The sequence below is a fragment of the Gavia stellata genome, chromosome 4, assembly GCF_030936135.1.
Source record: "Gavia stellata isolate bGavSte3 chromosome 4, bGavSte3.hap2, whole genome shotgun sequence".
NCBI classification, from domain to species: Eukaryota; Metazoa; Chordata; class Aves; order Gaviiformes; family Gaviidae; genus Gavia; species Gavia stellata.
Window position 1 is genome coordinate 10,931,792 of NC_082597.1, and position 19,611 is coordinate 10,951,402.

Genomic DNA, 19,611 nt, shown 5'->3' on the forward strand with positions numbered 1-19,611 from the left:
AGCCTGTTTGGTGTGATTCTACCTCATATAAACAGGGCATAGGGAATTATACTTTTGCACTACAGTGCCTTATGTTTCTGTTACATATTTGTACACGGCATACATGTTACATTTTAGGTTGAACAGGGTTTAGTTTTAAATAAGTCTCTGATTAGTTACACTCTTTCAGAAGTATTCTAAATCAGTTTACATGTTCCTTCTTATATTGACATGTCCCTGAATACCAGGGCTTCCCCTTTCAGCAATGTTTTTCTAATTCCTATCAAGCTTTTTTTCTTCACAAATAACTTATTTTTGCACCATTTTATGTAAAGTTGTGGGAAATCAAAACATTTTATGACATTATTTTCAAATATGCTGTTTCATAGCAAGTAAATTGAATTTAAAATAATTCATATAACTTGGATGTAGGATAAAAAACGTTCCAAAGAAGCAATTACAGTTGTTCAGAAAGGCCTTCTTTTCTCCAGACTGCACTTTTCTCTGTAGTACCCTGACAGTGGACAGCTATTCTGGCCTGTTGCATCCAGCCTTTTAACAGAGTTTTCTTAGCTTTTTCCTTTTTTTTTTTCAAACAAATGCTGCATGGTGTTGATGACATTTCATTAAAAGAAATTAGTCTTAAGCACTATCTTAGGAAAACTATTCTTGTTCTAAAGCATGAACTTTCATCTCTAGAGACTTTTAAAAATGAATGTAAGTCAAGGTATTAATTTTAAATTGTTTTCTTAAGTTCAAATTGAGAGATGTGCTTGACTTTGTGTTCGTTTTTTATAAGTCACATTCCATAACAAATACCAGAAGAGAATACAAATAGGACTTTGAGGCCAAACCTTCTGTTTTTCACTAAGTACACCTACATACTGTAACAAATCTTAAAACCATGCTTTAGCACATAAATAATACCTACACTAGGATTCCAAACTTCAAACAGGTCTTCAAAAATGTCTTTAGTGTCAAAAGAGCACAACATCCAGAGGTTCCCCCTGAAAATAAATAGTGTTTTGAGCTTTTGAAACACCTGGTATTTTCTCAGGATTCCAAGTACCATGAAAGCTCTGATCCAGCTAATAGCTCTTTATTAATCCCACAGTTGCCACAGTTTCCACAAACTATTAAGTATGTTAAAGATATTAATTTTTAAGGATGCTGAAGCTAGTGCTCAATTTTATGAATGTAAATAGTCCCTGCTGGTCAACTGAGTAGATATTAAATGTACCGTTTCTCACCTAAAGGATTTTTTTTCTTTGATATGCTAATTTGTTAATTCTACCATAGAGTTTAGAAGTTTAAAATTCAGGTATGAGGTCATCAAGAATATTTAAGCTGCACACTGAGTTTTGACCACACACACCCCCAGCTGAGAATATCAGACAATATCTTCTTTATTGATTCTCTGTTGAGGACATGAAGTTAGTGAAGGTTCAGGGTTGCATTCTGCCAGCAACAGTAGTGTCTGTTACGTGTCTGTAACTTTATTAACTCTATTGATCACTACAACACACCTGGCCCTTTATAATTCTTCATCTGTGGGATTTACAGTGATCACTATTAGTTTTCTGATCAAGTTTCTTGGACTCCACAACCTGGAATCCAATCTCACCTTGTTCAAGTGTGTGCGATTAACAGCATGGGACCTTATTGACTCCAGCAGGAGTTTTTTTACAGGTGGAACCATCTGGCTGCATAATGTTAGACTTAGAAAAAAGCACGTGTCCTCTAAGACTGTCAGTGATTCATCTTGGCCACTCTCAGGTTTCCAGCTGAAACAAATCCCAACTAATCAAGCCAAAACCAATTGTGTGTGTATGTATATATGAATGTGGCGTGTGTGTGTCTATATACACGTACATACATACCTTTTTTAATTTCATATAAAATACGCACATTCATCACAGTTTGATAAAAAAGTAGGCTGGTCTGAACTGCAGTATGGGATTCTACATATGTGCTAGCTTTTCTAAACAAGAAATCCAGCAAAAGTTACTTAGCTGAGACAGGAGGAGAAAAAAAAATCATTCTTTCTTCTGCTCAGCTAATGACACAGATTATGATAGTCAGCATTAGTATCTGCGATCAGAAAAATGCGTTAGGTTCTTCCTGTAAGCTTCAGTAAGAAGTTCTGTTAGGGTGAGTTACGAATCAGCCTGATACATGCAGGCACTGGTCAGTTGGCATAAATATGTAAAGCATAAGGGATTTGCGTATTAGATCATAATGGTTTATTGAGAACAATTAATCAATAACTAATCACTGGCCAGACAAGCATCAACCTTTAATAATGTTTCTATTTAGTTCATATATGCTGATCTAAATAATATTTTCAAACCATTTTGTATTAGATTAAATTTATGCACAGTTAGGAAGGAATAGACTGCATAATATCTGAACCAAGATTAAGCTTATCCAGAGGCCTAATATAATATAGGATGGTTGTTTTTACCACATACGAAATATTATTTTTCAAAAATCGGGCAAATATATTACTCCTCTTTTGGGAGAAATTTAATAAATAGTCATGAAAAAACACTTTTTTTTTCCCCTAAAACTTTTTTCCAATTATCTGTTAAACCAACTAGATTGCGTTTACTTTAACAACTAAATAGAGAAGATTATGTATATCATCATTTCTGCATTTTAAATTCTCTCCTGTGTCATAGAACAATTGCATTCACTCTTGTTACTATAGCAACAACTGACCTTATTTAAGGTTTGCAATTTCTGGTGGGTTTGCTGAAACAAATATTGTCTTTCTTTGAATTCTAAATTTATCTTGCTTATTAAAGCATAAAATTCAAACTTTCCTTACATTCTAATTAGCTGCACATTGTTTTGGTTTACACTGATGGGCAATGTAGATGAAAATCTGTATGTTTTATAGTAGAAATACTATTAAACACATAGGAGATGATTCTGATCCCAGTGGAGTGAAACCTATGTCAGTTGACCCAATAGTCAGTAGGCATAAATATGTGTATTTGCAAAAATGATTTCAATGATACAGTGTTATTTGATCCCCAAAGGGTATCTAACACAATAGATTTTATACAAATTTAAAACTGTTGGAAGTAAAGGAAAAGAATTAGTTACAGAACATTAGTCTTACAGAATTATTACAGAACATTTTGGCTAACTTTCCATGCACAAAGAAGGTTCATACTGCAAAATTGGGGGATGGAATTCAAAATGAGAACACTTGCAATATTTCTGATTAGAATTAGAGTATAGATTGCTTTGTATCTTTGATTTGGCATGATACTGATTTCATAAAGGAGTCTCAATTTTCTTATACATAGTTCTAGATTATTTCAAAAATATTTTGAACAATATTCAGTTCAGAAGTTTTGGAATTAGTGGAGGTTGGGTTTTAAGGGTTGGTTTTTTGGGTTTTTTTCCCCCGCCTAGCCTACTGCAAAGTAACTAATTTGACTAATTTTTTTAAGCAAAAATTTTAGGAATGTGTGAAATCTGCAGTGTATTTCTGAGCTGTCGGAAGGAAGGAAATGGCTATAGCACTAGGCAGTGGGTTTCTTCTGGTATTTAATATCCATGCTTTTGACATAAACAGAATCTTCTTACTTTGCTATGTCACTTACAGCTAAATTATGCCTGAGTTCCATGTCTCAAGTCTCGCCTGTAACTTTGCTTTAGCTGCATGGCCAATTGGGAACCACTATGCATGTTTGCTATGCACAATGCACATTATTGCCCTTTGCCCAGCACTGGATCAGAACATTTGACCTGTCCTTGGTTTTCAAAGCCTATCATCTCCGTCGTGAAGAAACAGATTGGTTTGACAAGCCCAGGGAGTCTCGTTTGGAGAATGGACATGGGCTCGACAGAAGGCTGCCAGAGAAGTTGTCCCACTCTCGACCACCAAGTCAACACCAAGATCAAGTAAGCTGTCAAGTAAGCTGTGCCTTTAGTTTTATAAATGTTTGACAATTTAATCATACTGTCCGATAGTACAGAGACTACAGGATTAATCAAATTCCAGCTACATTCAGCTGAAGTGCTGTTGAACCTGTATTTGTCATCAGTACTTGATGATGAAATTAGAGTAACATTCGTCTGCAATTCAGTATTAATTTTGCAGGTTGTCTTTTGATTTTTGAAACATATCTGAAAGGAGTTAATCTTCTAAGCGGAATTATCTATACATTAGGTATTCCTATTAAAAAAAAAAGTAAAAAAAGAAAACAGTTAGTCCCATTTTACCTTATCAGCTTTATCCCATCCAAATTCAAGCCCCTTCTTCTAGTAGTTTAAGGAAAAGAGTTGTTTTATCCTGTTGACATTTGTTCCCACTTCTAGTTGGTCAGTATAATCCCAACAGTCTGTGATCAATTACTGAATAAATCAGCATGACTTTATCAATCTAATAATTAGAATGTTTCATTTATTATAGCGAGAAAGAAAAATACCATATTCTGCTCTTCAACCTTGCTGACTTTGAAATCTAGTTCACCTTAGTATACCATCACATATCGTCTTCGTATTAATGAAGTTTATATATTTCAAATCTTTAAGGTCTTCACTTGATTGTTTCAGTTATTGTTTTTACTGATTGATTGAGATTATACTCTGTTTTCCATGAGATGCAATGGATGCAAGAGAAGGTATTGCACAGCCCCTTTGTGGTACTTAATAGCTTATATTGCTCATGTTAATTCCTCAGATAACACACAAACAGGAATATCCTACTGTCATGCAGCCTTCGAAACTTTTTTGCTGGTGAGCATTTTCACTGACATTTGACAATAGAATGTAGGTTTTATGAAGTAAGGACCTAGATTTTATGAAGTAAGCATTCAAAAATCTTAAAATACAATCTGTCATTTATTTTTAATTTGCCCTCTTTTCCTATCTCTAGTTTAGCATATATTGAGATTTACACAGCCTAGGTTGTGCTGAGCCTACCCATTTCTTGTTGAGAAAGAGGATTTCACATGATACAAGTCTTACAGGAATCTATTCAAATAACTCTATGAACCAATTTCATTGCAGGATAAAGGATGTTTTAGAGTCTTCACAACTCTTAATATCACTGGGAGTAGATAAAAAAACCTGCCTATGTGAGCACTTCAATCCTCATGGGAAACATGCATTATTCTGAGCATACATAATTGTATTTGACCGCTACAGCATCATGTTGTAAAATTAAAAATTTGCTTTGAAAATCAGGTTTGTCCAAGAGGAGGGTTACTGTTATCCTGAGCTTTGTGACATGGAGGTGGTCAGTAAGATGTATTTAACTTTTAGCACTCTAGAGCTTTTGCCCTGGGAAACAGTTGCAGGGCAAGTTACTAGTCACAAAGGTCCAATCTTTGTTTTTTCGCTTGTATAAATAGCACAACACTAGCACCGGTTGAAAGACTTTCTGATCAAGATTTTTCAGGAGGAAGGTTAAGGGGCCTGAGAGTTCTTGTTTTCTTGGATTATTTCCAAAAAGAAAATATATTTTTTTTTCTTCCTGAAGCTGTTGTGATATCCCCTTGTTTATATGGAAATAGAGATACCACATTTAAAATCTTGCCAAAGGAATTTTTTAAGGTTTTGTAAAATATGGGATGGAAATTGTAGAGTGAACAAGTTCTAAATAATTCTGTGTGGTGCTGTGTAAAACCTTTGCAGAAGAAAAGTGATATGGAAGGAGAAGCTTTACAACATTTCCCTTTTCATCTGTTTCCATCCAGGTTAGCTACTGTCATTCACCCACTGGTACCAAATAGTATCAATGTGTCTGCAGAAGAGAGAAATGCCAGTTCTCACCAACTCTGCATCATCTACCTTGTCAAAATGTTGCTCAGAGCTTGTGTATGTTAAATATCTTCTGTGAACATTCGTTTGAGATAACTTTAAAAAAAATTATTTTCACACATACAGAAATTAAATTACTTTAAGACAAGATAAAAAAGGCCAGAGCCGTTTAAAAAAGCTTCATTGGCTCCACATTGAATTCTGAAAGTAAAACACTTAGCAACAGAAGCATGTAAATCAATATTAACATCTCTATTTTTTAGCATTCATTTTATATTTTGAAGCAGTCAAGAAAAATAAAAAACAATTTTCAGGCCGATGAGTTTGCTGAGGCAAAGTAAACACTCCCTAAAGGCTTTTTCAGCCCTGTCTCCTCTGTAACAAAGAAGTTACTGAATTCATTGTCCCATGCTGTCTGTCTCCTGTATCCACAACTCAGTTCTGCACAGAGAGCTGTAGTGTCCAAGCAGAATATACTCTGGAGTCAAAAATGGCAAATTCTTCTTCATCCTGACCATCTGAAGAGGTCCACCTTCACCCAGAGCTTTCTCTGTTGCAAAGGCTTTCCTGAAATCAGTTAGGATGACAGTTTCCTAGTTAGCATAGTAATTAAGCCATTGCAACTCCTTTAATATCCTGTACCAGGATATTTTGTGGAAAACCAGCCACAAAAGGAAGTATTTGCATCAGTAGCACTAATCTGCTTGTAATGTATCAAAGTTTCCAGATACACTTATTGGCTGGAAATTTGCCATTTGTATTTTCTCCTTTGTAAAAAATGTGAATATTTTACTGACCACTACAATATCTGTATTCCAGAAAATTTTGTTTCACATGTGTGAAGCATCGATTTCCTTACTAGATGAAATCAGAACTGCCTGATTACATCCCACAGAGCTTGTACAATTAGATGTAATAAATAAAGCACAAGCCTGGGCTTTTGAAGTAAGAATGCAGCGGAGTGACAACCCTGAACTTCCAGGTTTCCATGGATTTATTACATTAAAATTTCTTATATTAAAATGTATTTTTTTCTATAGCAACTCCTGTGGTGCTACATAGTATTCTTAAATCACATTAAATTGCAGTACAGTTTAGTATTTTATTAGCTGTTTCCCAATATAGTGATTCTGAACTGCTTACCTGAGGAGGGTAAATATGGTTTAAAGCTAATCAATACATAATCTATTGCAGATTTCTCACTGATCCCTGTTGACCTCACCGGTTTCCTTAGTCACTGCCAGCAGCTTCTTTACATCTCCAGATGTCAAGGCTCTTTTTATGATACTTTTCTGTGAAAATTATTTGTATATCCTGAACTAAATGGGCTATTTCAAACAGGTTGGGAAGGAACAGTAGGAGGAGGTGCCATGGGAGTAAGAGATCATGCTAAGGAGGTGGACAGTGAGAGTATATTAACAGAAGATAAGTAGCTTCTCAGTGAGGGGTTTTAAATACAGAACTTCCAGTGATCATAGGTGGACCTTTTTAAGCCCTAAATGAATAAAAACTCCCAAACTCATCATAATAGCAGTGTATTGTCATCCATTTGATTTCGCAACAGTTTTCTGATCACGAAAAGAAGGCAAGAGCTCTAGACATGCAACCTTTATGAAGTTAATACCCTATTTCTAAAGACCTTCAAAAAGTATATGCTTGTAATGGTTCACAGATCTGTACCATTCCCTTGAAATACCATTTAAGTCACATCTTTTTAGGGGCACTTGAATATTTAAAAATTATGAAAAAAATGGGTCATATGGTGAGAACTGGGGCTAAAATAAAAAAAATACTGTTTGTGACAGAGATCCAGAAGGCTACCTGCAAATTTTTGTTCCACATTTAAGTCCATACTGCTTAGCCTTGATTGTTTTCCAACTAGCAAGGGGATTTCATTTTAATTTGTAGTAAACTGCTTTCTCTGTTTGAGGCTTGTCAGGGGGAGGCATTTTCTGATTCAGATTCTCTGGAAATATGATGAGAAATAGGAGATTTCCAAATTTAGTGTAATTGTTAAAATATCTAATTTAATGAGTGCATTGTTAGCCACCCCCTCACTGTAACTCAGGATGGAATCTAGCAGTTTCTCATTTTTTAGTCACCCAGCAATGTTGTTCTCACTGCATACCAGAATGACTTCTAAATCAAAAGTCAGAGTTTTGTACTGACCTAATTGCAGAAGCAAAGGCCACTCACTTTGCAATTTATTAATGAGCAGGAACATTGTATTTGTTAAGTTTTTCTTCAATACTTCTTTTGCAAAATATCTCCATCACCAGGAATCTATCAGTAGAGAGAACTTTCCCCCTTTAGGATTTCTAGAGAACTTCACATTCTTGCTCTGCACAGAGGAGATGTTCGTGGTTCAAAGGGGCAGGATTACCCTAGCTATGGAAAATCCTGGTGCCAACTTTCACAGGGCTTCTGCGCTCGTGCAAGTACCTGTGGTATTCGGAAATTAGGATAGACAATCTCTAACCCATCACCTTGAGCATCCACCATCCTGTTCCTGGATACCTAACTCAGATAAAATTTCCCTTGCAGACTGTATTTCCTAAAAGACTACAGCCAGGCATAGCTGCTGAGATTCACATTATCAGGCCCTGTCTAAGATTTTGGTGGAAGGGGAGGTGCAGCACCACTTAAAAACAGAAATTACTGTGACTGGGTAGATCTGATCCAAAGCCCAGTTAATATGTTACAGCTGTTGCTATGGACTTTGGCTGGAATACTAAAATAGACTTGATGCATTTTAGTCCTCAAATCAAAAATTAAAGAAATTTACTCTTCTTAATTGATCTCTTTACCTTATGGAATTCCCTTATACAAGGCTTCCACAGAGTTTCTTTATCAGACAAAAAATGTAAGAAAAATGAAGTATATATTTAAACTGATTTTCTGTAACAGTGTTAGAAAACCTCAGCACATTTATTTGCCGTTCATACCATTTTGCAGAGGGGCCTTGAGCTGACTAATGCCATGAAACATGTGACCAGAACTTAAATTCCTGGAGGAAATGCTTTATAGTCCAGTTCTCATTTAACTCAGTGGGATGCAGCTCCCAAGGGCCTGCCAAGTAATGTACAGAAAAATGTGACCTGAGTCCCTTGTCAGCTCAGAGAGGACAACAGGAGGGAAGATACACTGGAGTGTCAAAATGTGTCTGTGATCAGAAGAGGATAGCATTACTAGTGCTGAACTGCAAGAATTATTACTCGGGTATACTGAATGCTCCCAGAAAGGTGAGGAAACGATCTCCATGGCAAGGACAGATGGCAGGAATCTGTGGGGTTTACAGCAAATAAGTGGGATCAAGTCACCTGTTGCCCTGTGTCCTAAATCTGCGCTTGGGGACTTACATGTCCTCCATTCCTGCAGCCTTGCAGCAGAGGGACTGCCCCTTCTGTGCTGTAGCTCAGACTTACGCTGTCGTGATTGTGCGACTTCAGTGGGGTCCCTCTGTGTCTTCACTGGGGTAACCGGGGGAATAATCAGCTAGAAGGGCCCCTGGCATATATTCAGGTGAAGGGAAATCACCTTTATTGAAAGTTAAATGTGAACACTTGGAAACACAAAATAATTTGTGTCCTACAGGGTTTCAAATATACTAGTAGATTTCAGATAGATACAGGCATTAGTGGCTAAAGTAAAACCATCAAAACCAACATAACTGTTCTTTCCCTTATCCATTTACAGCAACCACTGTTTTTTCCCATTTATTCTGCCAGTTTCAGACAAATACTGTTCTGAAGGTAAATGCCTAATGGCATGTTCAATTTAAGTACTGATTCCCATCAACAATAAAAAAAAAGTGCTACCCTGAATGCTAATAAACTTTAATGCTTATATTCATAACTGTATTAATCACCAAGATTTATACTTATCATAAAATTCTGAAAGTGAAAGTAATGAGGAAGTAATAGACTAAAGTAGGAGACGGTCTATATTTTCTGATTTGTCAGCAAATCATGTACAATATGGTGTTGAATATTCTTGGATTATTTTTTATTCAAAAGAGCAATCTTGGTAAAGAAGGATAAGATAGAGCAATTAAAAAAAATGTGAATTTAAATTTATGAGCTGCAATGTTCCTCAGTTAAATTGAATTGCTCCCACCAAAATGGATCCCAGCTAAGGAACTGTTCAAATGTGTTCATACAGCTTCTGTTGAATTGCATTATTTTGTAGTCTTTTTTATTTAATTAAAAATAAAATGAGATACATTATTTCAGATTTTTTACAATTTTATGTATGCTACATGTGGCAAAGCCATTATTTTTACTGTTAAATTACACTTGCTGAATTTCTGATAATGTCATTAAAAACATAGCAGTGTCCCTATCCATTTGTAAGTGTGGAAGTCTCAGGGCACTTTATACACTTTTGGTAGTATTAGACCCTATCCTGGCAAAATTCTGTGATAAGTCCTCAAGTCTGCCTGATCTCAAGTTCTGAGTTATTCTGGAGTACTTGTCCACTACCAAATCCATGATCTCCTTTTTGTCTGAGACTAATTACAATCAGTACTACTGTCAGTGTGTTATGGGAGGATTTCAGCCTTCTAGATGCAATATCATCCACTGGATAAGAAACTGAATTATGACAAAAGATGTATAAACTCTTCTGCTCACTGTGGGATTGAGCTAAGCGACTCCCTTGAATTCCCTGTTTCCTCTCCCATCATTTATGTGTGCCATCCATTAACATCATAAACTCTCCAGGGTTTGATCATAAACTCTCCAGAAACTGGGTTTGAAGTGCTTAGTTCAGGAGGAGCTTAATTCCTTTAAATGCTACCTAAATATAAATAATAGTAATAAACTTGGCAGCAGGCTGCTGATATACTCGTACTGCTGCATATCCATGCTGATTAATATTGTCCCATTGGTGGGTTAGTCCTGCTGCATGGCCCCTCCTGTCCCCGTGTTGTGGGGCAAGCGGGATCGTCCCAGCTGGAAACCTGACTCTTTAGTGTGTGATGTAGAGCTGCATTTCTTTCACCTTTGACACTTTCCAGTATCAGCCCAAGTGAACGTTGCACATTTTCACACAGAATCACAGAATCACAGAATCACTAAGGTTGGAAAAGACCTGTAAGATCATCAAGTCCAACCATTACAAAAAAACCCCAAAAAACAAAAAGCAAAAACAAAAACAAAAAGACAAACCACACAAAAAACCACCCACACCACACAGCACCATGCCCATCAAGCCACGTCCCGCAATGCCACGTCCACACGCTCCTTGAATACCTCCAGGGAGGGTGACTCCACCACCTCCCTGGGCAGTCTATTCCACTGTGTTACCACTCTCTCAGTAAAGAAATTTTTCTCATATAAGATGTAATCCTAAAAGTTTTAGGTTGGGTCTTTCAAAAGGCTTTTGAAATTTGATGACAAGAGGTACATTGGGATACGTGGTTGTGCTGAAACTAAAGCAGTAACTCGTGGCTGTTTACACATTCAGACACCATTTTGTTTAGGTCTGTATGAACAGGATTTCATAAAAATTACAGGAATTATAGTTCATTTCATTCTTCTCTTGGACAGTGCTTCGACAAAGGACTAAAGTTAAGAAAAGCTACAAAAAACAGTGACCACCTTCTAGTCACTAGGAAATAAAAATCAGAACTAAAGCCATATTCAAAATTAATCTGGCTTTATGGAAGCAAATATTCATTTCCCTGCAGAAGGATTTTGTGGTCTGACAAATGTCTTGAAATTTGGGGGAGTGTTTGAATTGTGAAGTTGTGATATTTCCCTGGATGAAATAAGTTTGTTTGCTTGTATCTGTTTCAACTGTCTAAAATTATTGATACAATTGATGTTGTTTTATCTTTTTATGACATGCATATTTGTGTTCCTCAGATAAATGGGAAGCCCCTGCAGTACATTTTCCCTCATACAAGGCTCAAACTACTGAGAGACCCAAAGGATCACACAGTTTCAGGTAAAAAACAACAACCCTCTATGAGACATGATAATTGATTTGATTAGCATGAATCATGCAAAAGACTTGCAGTATTAAAAATAGTTCCTGTGTCATGTGCAGCAGGAAATCCAGCAGTCATTGTAAATCTTGCTAGCTGATTGTAACAGAAAGCAGCAGTGCGAAAAAAAGGTCACAACATCTGTTCAAGATACATAAGCTATACAGACATTAAAAACAGAGGGAAAATCTGTTGTGTTTCACATAAGAGCAGTCTGTTTTGCTGTTGCTTTTTATATAAGTCTATATTCTCTGTATGAGAAGTTTCTATAAAATAGGCTTGTGTAGGTGTTCAAGACGTACAGAAACGAGAGTTTTATTCTTTCTGTACTGGAACTGTTCTACAGAGTGGGGTAGCAGAATTATCAGATGCCATTTTTCTGTAATATCTTCACGTAGAGACATTTATCACAGGACTTCAGATTTATTCTCTTTTCCCTAATGCTAACACAAATTTTCGTGTAAGTCTGAGTCCGCTTGCAAAGGAGATGAAAGTGGCAAAGGTTATATTCATTCACTTCCCAGCCTGTGAGCAGGAACGCAGTGTGATGTTTTCATGTATCAAATTGTAAAAGGCTGCCAGTTACAAGATCTAGCACAGGTAAGGTCTGTCTGTTTGAGCTTTTGGAATTGCACTCTTTCTTACATCTAATACTGATACGGAACTCAAAGATTTTTAACATGCTCTTTGTCTTCTTTCAGAGGTACATGCTTTAAGTGTTTTTGTTGTGGAACCGTCAGACTTTCTTAAGAAAGACTCAGCGTCAGACTCGCTTAAAGAATTCTAATAGTGTGTGTCAAACTTTGTTTCTGCGTAGAAGTAATTACCTACTGCCAGCTCTGGTGTTCCCTCGAGCATTAAGTAGAAAGTGGCACGAACTTACTTGAATTGCTAAATATTGTTTTCACAAGGTTTCTGGCAGTAAAATCTTGATCACTTCCGCCCCCAGTATCCACCTCATATTTAGGGTGTTAAATGAATGTTCTGTATACATTATGAGGTATTTTCTTGCTAGTCAGTGTAACACCCACTGACAATTTCAGGATACATAAAGACCCCTCCTCCCCCAGCACAGTCTGAAAGAAGCCGCCAGGTCCGCTGTTGTGTCAGCCTCCTCTGCCCCGGGCCCTTGCAGTCTATAGGAGCCCCTTGGCATCCTGATGGAGAGTTTTACCCCGCGGGGCAATGAGTAACGCTGTGATCCAAGCTGCTTTCTTACTCAAGAACAAGTGGAATTACCACCACTGTGTAGCTCGTGTATAGCTGGTGATTTAAGGTTACTGAAGGCCTGTTCTCCTATGTAAAGTTACACACATGCAACGTAAAATGCCTATTCCAAATTCTCAGCTAACTCTCATGCTGGCAACCACGGCAACATACTGTGCATCAGGGTAAATGCCTTGTGAGCAATGACTGGAAAACCAAGGTGTAGATATTGACTTGCCATTTACTAATGTCCTGCACATCATGAGACCACACAGGATCAAATATTCACTCAGGATCCTGCTAAGGTTTCATAGCCCACACTAGGATTGCTCGCTGCTGTAGCTATGCTATATTGTACCTAAATTCTAATTGGAGTAAGCAAGCTTGGCTACATGTCTACAAGCTGCAGTCATACTTTTGGTTTTTAATCCAGATACCCATGGAGACCTGCACAGACATACTTCTATATGACGTGCATGTAGAATTCCCTACAAATATGAAAAGGTTTAAATGCAAATTGTACAGAAGAGAGCCAAAGGTGAAACAGGGTGCCAATACAGAGCACCTGAGCCAGAAGAAATTATATTTTTCACTCCTTTTACATCTTTGAAATACCTTGACTTCACACCTCCTTTCCTCCCCCTCCCAGTGTCTGAAGGGTTAAAGTGCACAGAAACTCTCTTTAAATGTGCAGTGCTTTCTGCTTAGCCTTCAGCTTTCCAAATGGCCTCTCCCAGAGCCACACACATGGGTTTTATTCACTTTTTTTGAAACTCAATTTTGATTAACCATTCTCTGCAAACTGCAAGTTTCTCTGCAAGTATCTTTGTTTAACCAGACAATGACTATTAACCAGAGGCCGACTTAGAAATCTAGTATATATAGCAAAAGTTACTTAAAATATTGGTAAATTAAGCAATGTGTACTCTTATACCACCACAGCTACCTCGGTGCAAGATTATTAGATATTAATCTAGATGCTGTTGTTGGTTGGTTGGCTGGCTGGTTTCTTTCTCTTTCTTTGTTCTCCTTCTCTCTTTCTCCTTCTCTTCCTCTCCTTTTCTTCCTCTTCCTCCTTCTCCTTCTCTCCCTTTCTTCCTTCTTTTCTCATTCTTACAAAAAGTACCAAAATGAGGTCTTAAACCATTTTATTTAACCATTTGCCTTATACTTGTTGCATAGGCACAGGAAAAGTGTATATTAAAAAGCCAACAACCCTCAGTAAAGCTCACATGGGGAGTTAGATCTCTCCAAGAGAACAGCCAGTCACGCTCCGGGTGGTGATAGGAGTCTCTCTTGCAACCATCCTCGCAGCAGCATCTTCAGCTGTATCAGATGAGACTCCCTGAACTGTTGTGTTGCTGGATCCTTACAAGCCAGCTGGCCCGTGGTCCATTGTTTCTGATTACCTTTCAGTATGTACAAAACATCCTCTGCCTTAGCCAGCACAAAAGCCTGTTCTATGTGATCATTTCTGCACATGCAATAACAGTTTCTACTGATGATTTAAATTATCTACATGCAGTTTGGTCAGTTCAACAGCAGGAGCTGCATGGGGAGATGCCCGAGACTGACAGGTTCTCCTCTCAGGGAATTAATGAACACATCTTAAGTACACAAAAGTATATCTTAAATGTTGAGTGCACAGCAGCCCATCACCTCATCTCACTGGGGAATTCCTGGGACTACCTGGGCATTAATGACTCAGTGTGCTGAGTCAGCCCTGGTACCCAGCTATACCACAGCTGTGGCTATAGGGCAAGCTTGAACTTCATCCTAATATCACCATTATAATTTGAATTCTGTAGATCTCATCACATAATTACCATAGTGGAGGTTACTGCCTGATTATTGATCTGGAAATTGTTGCATTAAAAATATCAATAATAAGAGTAGTCGCAAATAATTTAAAGTTCAGCCTGTATCACTACATATTATGTGCACATGCATTCTGTTTATTTGCTTTCTTGATTAATGAAAACTGTCTCTGAGGTACAGCTGCCTTTGGTGTCTCTTAGATAATCTGGCATAATTTTGCACACAAAAATATTTACTGCAAATTTTAGCATATGAATGAGATGTTTAAGGAATGAGGAACTGGGCCAAAATTGTGATGGCAAGAGAATAGTAGTCCTGAATGAAAATTAAATGTATACTTGCTAGCTGGCCTCTCAAGGGTTCTTGTTTCTTTAGCATCTGCCATCATCTAGAACTCACAGGTCTTCTTTTCAACGTATGCAATGTCCCCTCCTCAGGCAATGCTGATAGATAAGAAGGAATTGCCAAGGATTTTCTCTGCAAAGGTTGATTAATAATTTGCATTTTTAAAAAAAAAAAAATTGGCATCATAGTTATGGTGAGGTGCCAAAGCAATGATGGCAGTGATCAGTGAATGATAATGTAGCAGTATTTAATGCTCCAGAATCTCACTGTTTGTTTTCGATGAGAAACTCTTGTTCCTTTTGGATCCTTTAGCATAGCAACATAAGCACTCTTTTCTACTGCCAGCATTTTCTCTTCTGTTTTTTAATATGTCACAGTTATATTTGAAAAAGTGAGGAGAGGACGTGGCTATTGAAGGCAATGAAAGCATTGGCAATGCCTTTTGAAATGTTGCAAAGATAAAAACTTACATAGTGTTATTCCTCATCAGAAAACTGTTTAGACACACTGGGTGAAAATCCAGCAAGGCAGACAAATCTCAGTAGGTGTATAGGTACAATGAGTGCACTCAGTCAAAGGTAATTTTTGTTGCTTTGCCTCACTTAGGCTGAGTCACAACTAATTCTTCCCTTTCCAAAGGTAGGATATTCTGTGTTTCCAGGGAGCAAAATGTACCTTTGAGCAGCCAGATTGTCTGTGTTGTGGAACATCCTCTTCAATTCTGATGAAAAAATAAAAGGCAGAGAAGCAATTCAGAAAAAGCTGCGAACTTAGTAGAGTAAAGACGAGAATTAGTCTATGGGCAGAAGACTGTGTCCCTGATCTTCACTTCAGCAGTGAAGTCAGTGAAACTGCTAAGAGGATGACAGGGTAGCTGTAACGCCGCACACACGTCAGAGATGCCTCATACTCTCCATAAGGACTATTAATTCCTGCACACAACACTACACTTCTGCAGCTTGCCAGCTCATGGGGTACTTATCCCAAGAGAGAGGAAGAGCAATTTGAAGAGTTTTCCTATATCAAGCCCTCACTGCTATAGATAGTCTTTAAATAAATAACCCTATGTATTTAGGGTTCTTTCACGTGCAAGTTCAGCAAATTCAGTTCTTACAGCAAAATACTGAAGTGCAATGAAAATGTGATTCCTAATCAATTATAAAAACACATTAAATATAGCCACAGTCTGTGCTGAATGTGATACAGTAGTCAAAGACAGAGGGTGAGAAGTGTAACCCACCTCTTGTCCTTATACTCCTTTCTTAGAGCATTACTTATCCTGTTTCTTTGGTTTAATGTTGTGAAGAACTGAGATTATACTTTGCACAGAAAAACAATACCCTCCTCTAACACTCACTTGCCACTGGGGAAGGATTTAATCCCTAATTAATGGCCATCATTCCCTCAAACACTCTCTCCTTATTAGAGACGTGGCACAGAAGATAAAAACTGAAAGAGACAGAGCCATTATAGCCAGGCAATGTCAGAGATTTTCCAGTGAAGTCATATGGCAGTGAGGACAGGAATGGAAATAAAGGGATGGAGAGATGTCTGTGTCTTAATAGCAATCTTAGAATGAACTTAATACTGTTCAGCTTTTCTAAATAAAAAAGAAAGACCACAAACAAATTTTTGTATTTGTTAGAAATATTTTGTAGAGCTACAGAGCATATATTCCAAGTTTATGTGCCTTGTCTCTAAATTAACTTTATTTGAAATGCACTATTGTGTGTATTTAAAATACTTTGCATGAACCCTTTTTGGCAGCTCAGTTGTTTATGTATTTTTCAGTGTATGAACATCTGTTGAAGGATGTCTAATAAGATCTTAAGATGAGTGGAGGTAATTGAGAGGGCTATGTGTCTACTGGTTATAAAGGCCCAATTTGCTTTCATAGCTCTCATGTAGAAAAGACTGCAGAAACAGATCACTGCAACACTGAGTATTAGAGTTAAGTCAGGCCCCCGGGTTCCAATGGAAAGCCAAGAGGAAAGCAGGCACATAAGAATGAGATTAACAGAAGCCAAACCAGAAATCTCTCTGTTTTGGAGATAAGTAATGCAGGTCAGCTCTTTCTCATGAAGAGCTAGAAGATGAGATATTCAGGGGCGCAGATCATTGGTGAGACAACTTGTCAAGGACATTAGAAAATGTTAATAATGCAGAAACGTCAGTTTAAGGTTTCACTTCACAGGTGAGGCATAAATTAGCTTAACAACTCTCAGAGGAAAATGAAGACCCTGTGCTCCCTTCTCTGCATACTGACTATATGCATAAAAATATGTGTAGGTTTAATAATTACACTAGAACAAGGCAGTTACAAAGGGCAATTAATTGGAGGTTGAAATAGTTTAAATAAATCACCTTTTGGATATGGCTCTTTCCCTCTGTTGATTATAAAGGGAACATGAGGTGACTAACTTAGAGTGTGATTTTTGTCTTGTAGAGATCTTAAATTAGATGAGATGAACACATATGGTTTATGTACAAAGAAGCTATAGAACAATCAAAAGACTTGTAGAGGATTCATTGTCTAAAGGACCACATTGTGCCTCATCGCCAGGAGACAAATGCCTATTTCAGTTGGATGCACTTCCCAGAGCAGGATGGTGGAACATTTTGAGAATGATTGCCTTCCATTCACTATTTACCTAATAACAGTTTTCTACAGGTCTTTAAAGTGCACTAGGTGTACAATCCCAGGCAATCTGGATGCAGGATGATTAAGGTTAAGATGTTCTGATTCTGCAGGTCACTGACGCAACGAAAATGTTCCTCATGGATTGGTAGGGTACTCTGAGGTTCTGATCGTCTCATCATTGCACCAAGCTAACTGAGGTGCAGCATTTGTCAAGTGAAACCTCTGTTCTTCATTATCTGTGTTTCTGATTTTTTTTTACATTAATATTCTTTACAGGTAATATGCATTCGATGTCTGCATGTTTGTTTGCTGTTTCACTTTAGTAAAAAGAAGTTGGGGGAGGGGGGTTGTCAGCAAAATTTTCTTTAAATCACCTAAAGTTTGCCAGAAACAGTTCTCGTTCCTGAAGAAATCTGTTCATAAAGAAAGGGAGTGAAGCTGACATTAGACAGTCAAGGCTAGTGAAACCAAAGCTGTCTGAAGATAGGCACCCCAAAATTACATGAATTTCCTCCCCACAGAAAAAAAAAACCAACAGCCCCCCAATCACTACAATACACATATTTCTAAAAGAGATACAATTTAAGCAGGCAAAAGTTTAAGATATATCAAAGTGTTCATTAGCATGTTAGATAAGAAATTGTCTTTTTGTTTTCTGTAAAAAATGTTTTTATTTTGCTGCTTGTTGATGTCTGGACAGCAGTAGTCATTGGCTTGAGAATATACCATTTTCTCAGAAAAGACTGAAAATTTCCCTTATTTGACGGCTTCTTCTAGTGGATAGAAAAAATTATCATATCATTCTCTTGATAAAGAAGTGCAGACTGCTGTGTTTAAAGGAACAAGCTATGCAGGTAAATAAATTACCTTTATCCCTGTCACAAAAAACCTGCATTTTGAAGGGTTAATTTTAACAAACAGCAAGCTGACTAGTAAACTACTATGCACTTAATTCTTATGCTGTTTTTCTTTTGCAATAGTTGAGTTATTACAAGAAATATTCATTTTTTTGGTGAGACATCAAATGAGTATATCACAAATAAGATACGACATACCAAGTCTTATGAGATTTATGCCTATTCTTTAAAAAAAGAAAAACAACTAAAAATCATTTTGTCAACTCCCCCACTTGAAAATGTGGAACATTTATTTTTCTATATTGCTTCCTTCTTTTTTTTTTCGTGTTATTATTATTTTATTACCAGCCTAAGCTGGATACAATAGAAGTAAGGCACTTCATTAGTTAAAGACATGAGTTTAAATCCAACTTAACTTAGATGAGAAATTACTGGATACAGTTGCTAACCTCGTTCAGTAGTGACTGATGTCATTCACGGAAAGAGCATGTGGAATGAACTGAAGGTCTCAGCATGTGTCTTCGCATACAGTTCTCTATTTCCAAACACAAAGCTAGCCCGTATCCACAGATTGAATGGTTTTAAGAAATGAACTGTCAAATGGCCACACAATCCTTCCCGGGGACAGTCTGAACAGCTGTTCCGTGATACCTCTTCTGAGAATAAACCGTAAGCTTCTGACTCTGCTGTTGCCAGCTTAGGATCTTTTCCAAGCAATGAGTCAAAAGTTAATTTGAAGTTTAACAACAGAGGAACTACAATTCCTTCACTTATTTTGTGTAATTTATATGCATATTATAAAGTTTTAATGAATTATACACCAGAAACAGGTACTGTCTTTCTCTTTGAGAAAAGAAGGAAAGTTCAGAGGTTTTTACAAAGGCTTAAATGATTGCAGGTATTACTTGTTTTGGAAGAACGGTGTTTACAATTTATAGTTCCACAAATTCTTCCCCATTCATGACAGATATCCATGCAACACTGTGTCAGTTGTT

General features: G+C 37.2%; 1 protein-coding gene across 1 annotated transcript in view; it reads left to right on the forward strand.

Annotated features, from left to right (window-relative positions):
* PCLO (piccolo presynaptic cytomatrix protein) overlaps positions 1-19,611 on the forward strand; it is a 390,072-nt gene that overhangs the window by 231,592 nt on the left and 138,869 nt on the right. Inside the window, exons 8-9 of the mRNA XM_059817028.1 lie at positions 3,761-3,897; positions 11,628-11,709. Coding sequence (XP_059673011.1) covers positions 3,761-3,897; positions 11,628-11,709 — 219 coding nt within the window. The remainder of the gene's footprint in view (positions 1-3,760; positions 3,898-11,627; positions 11,710-19,611) is intronic.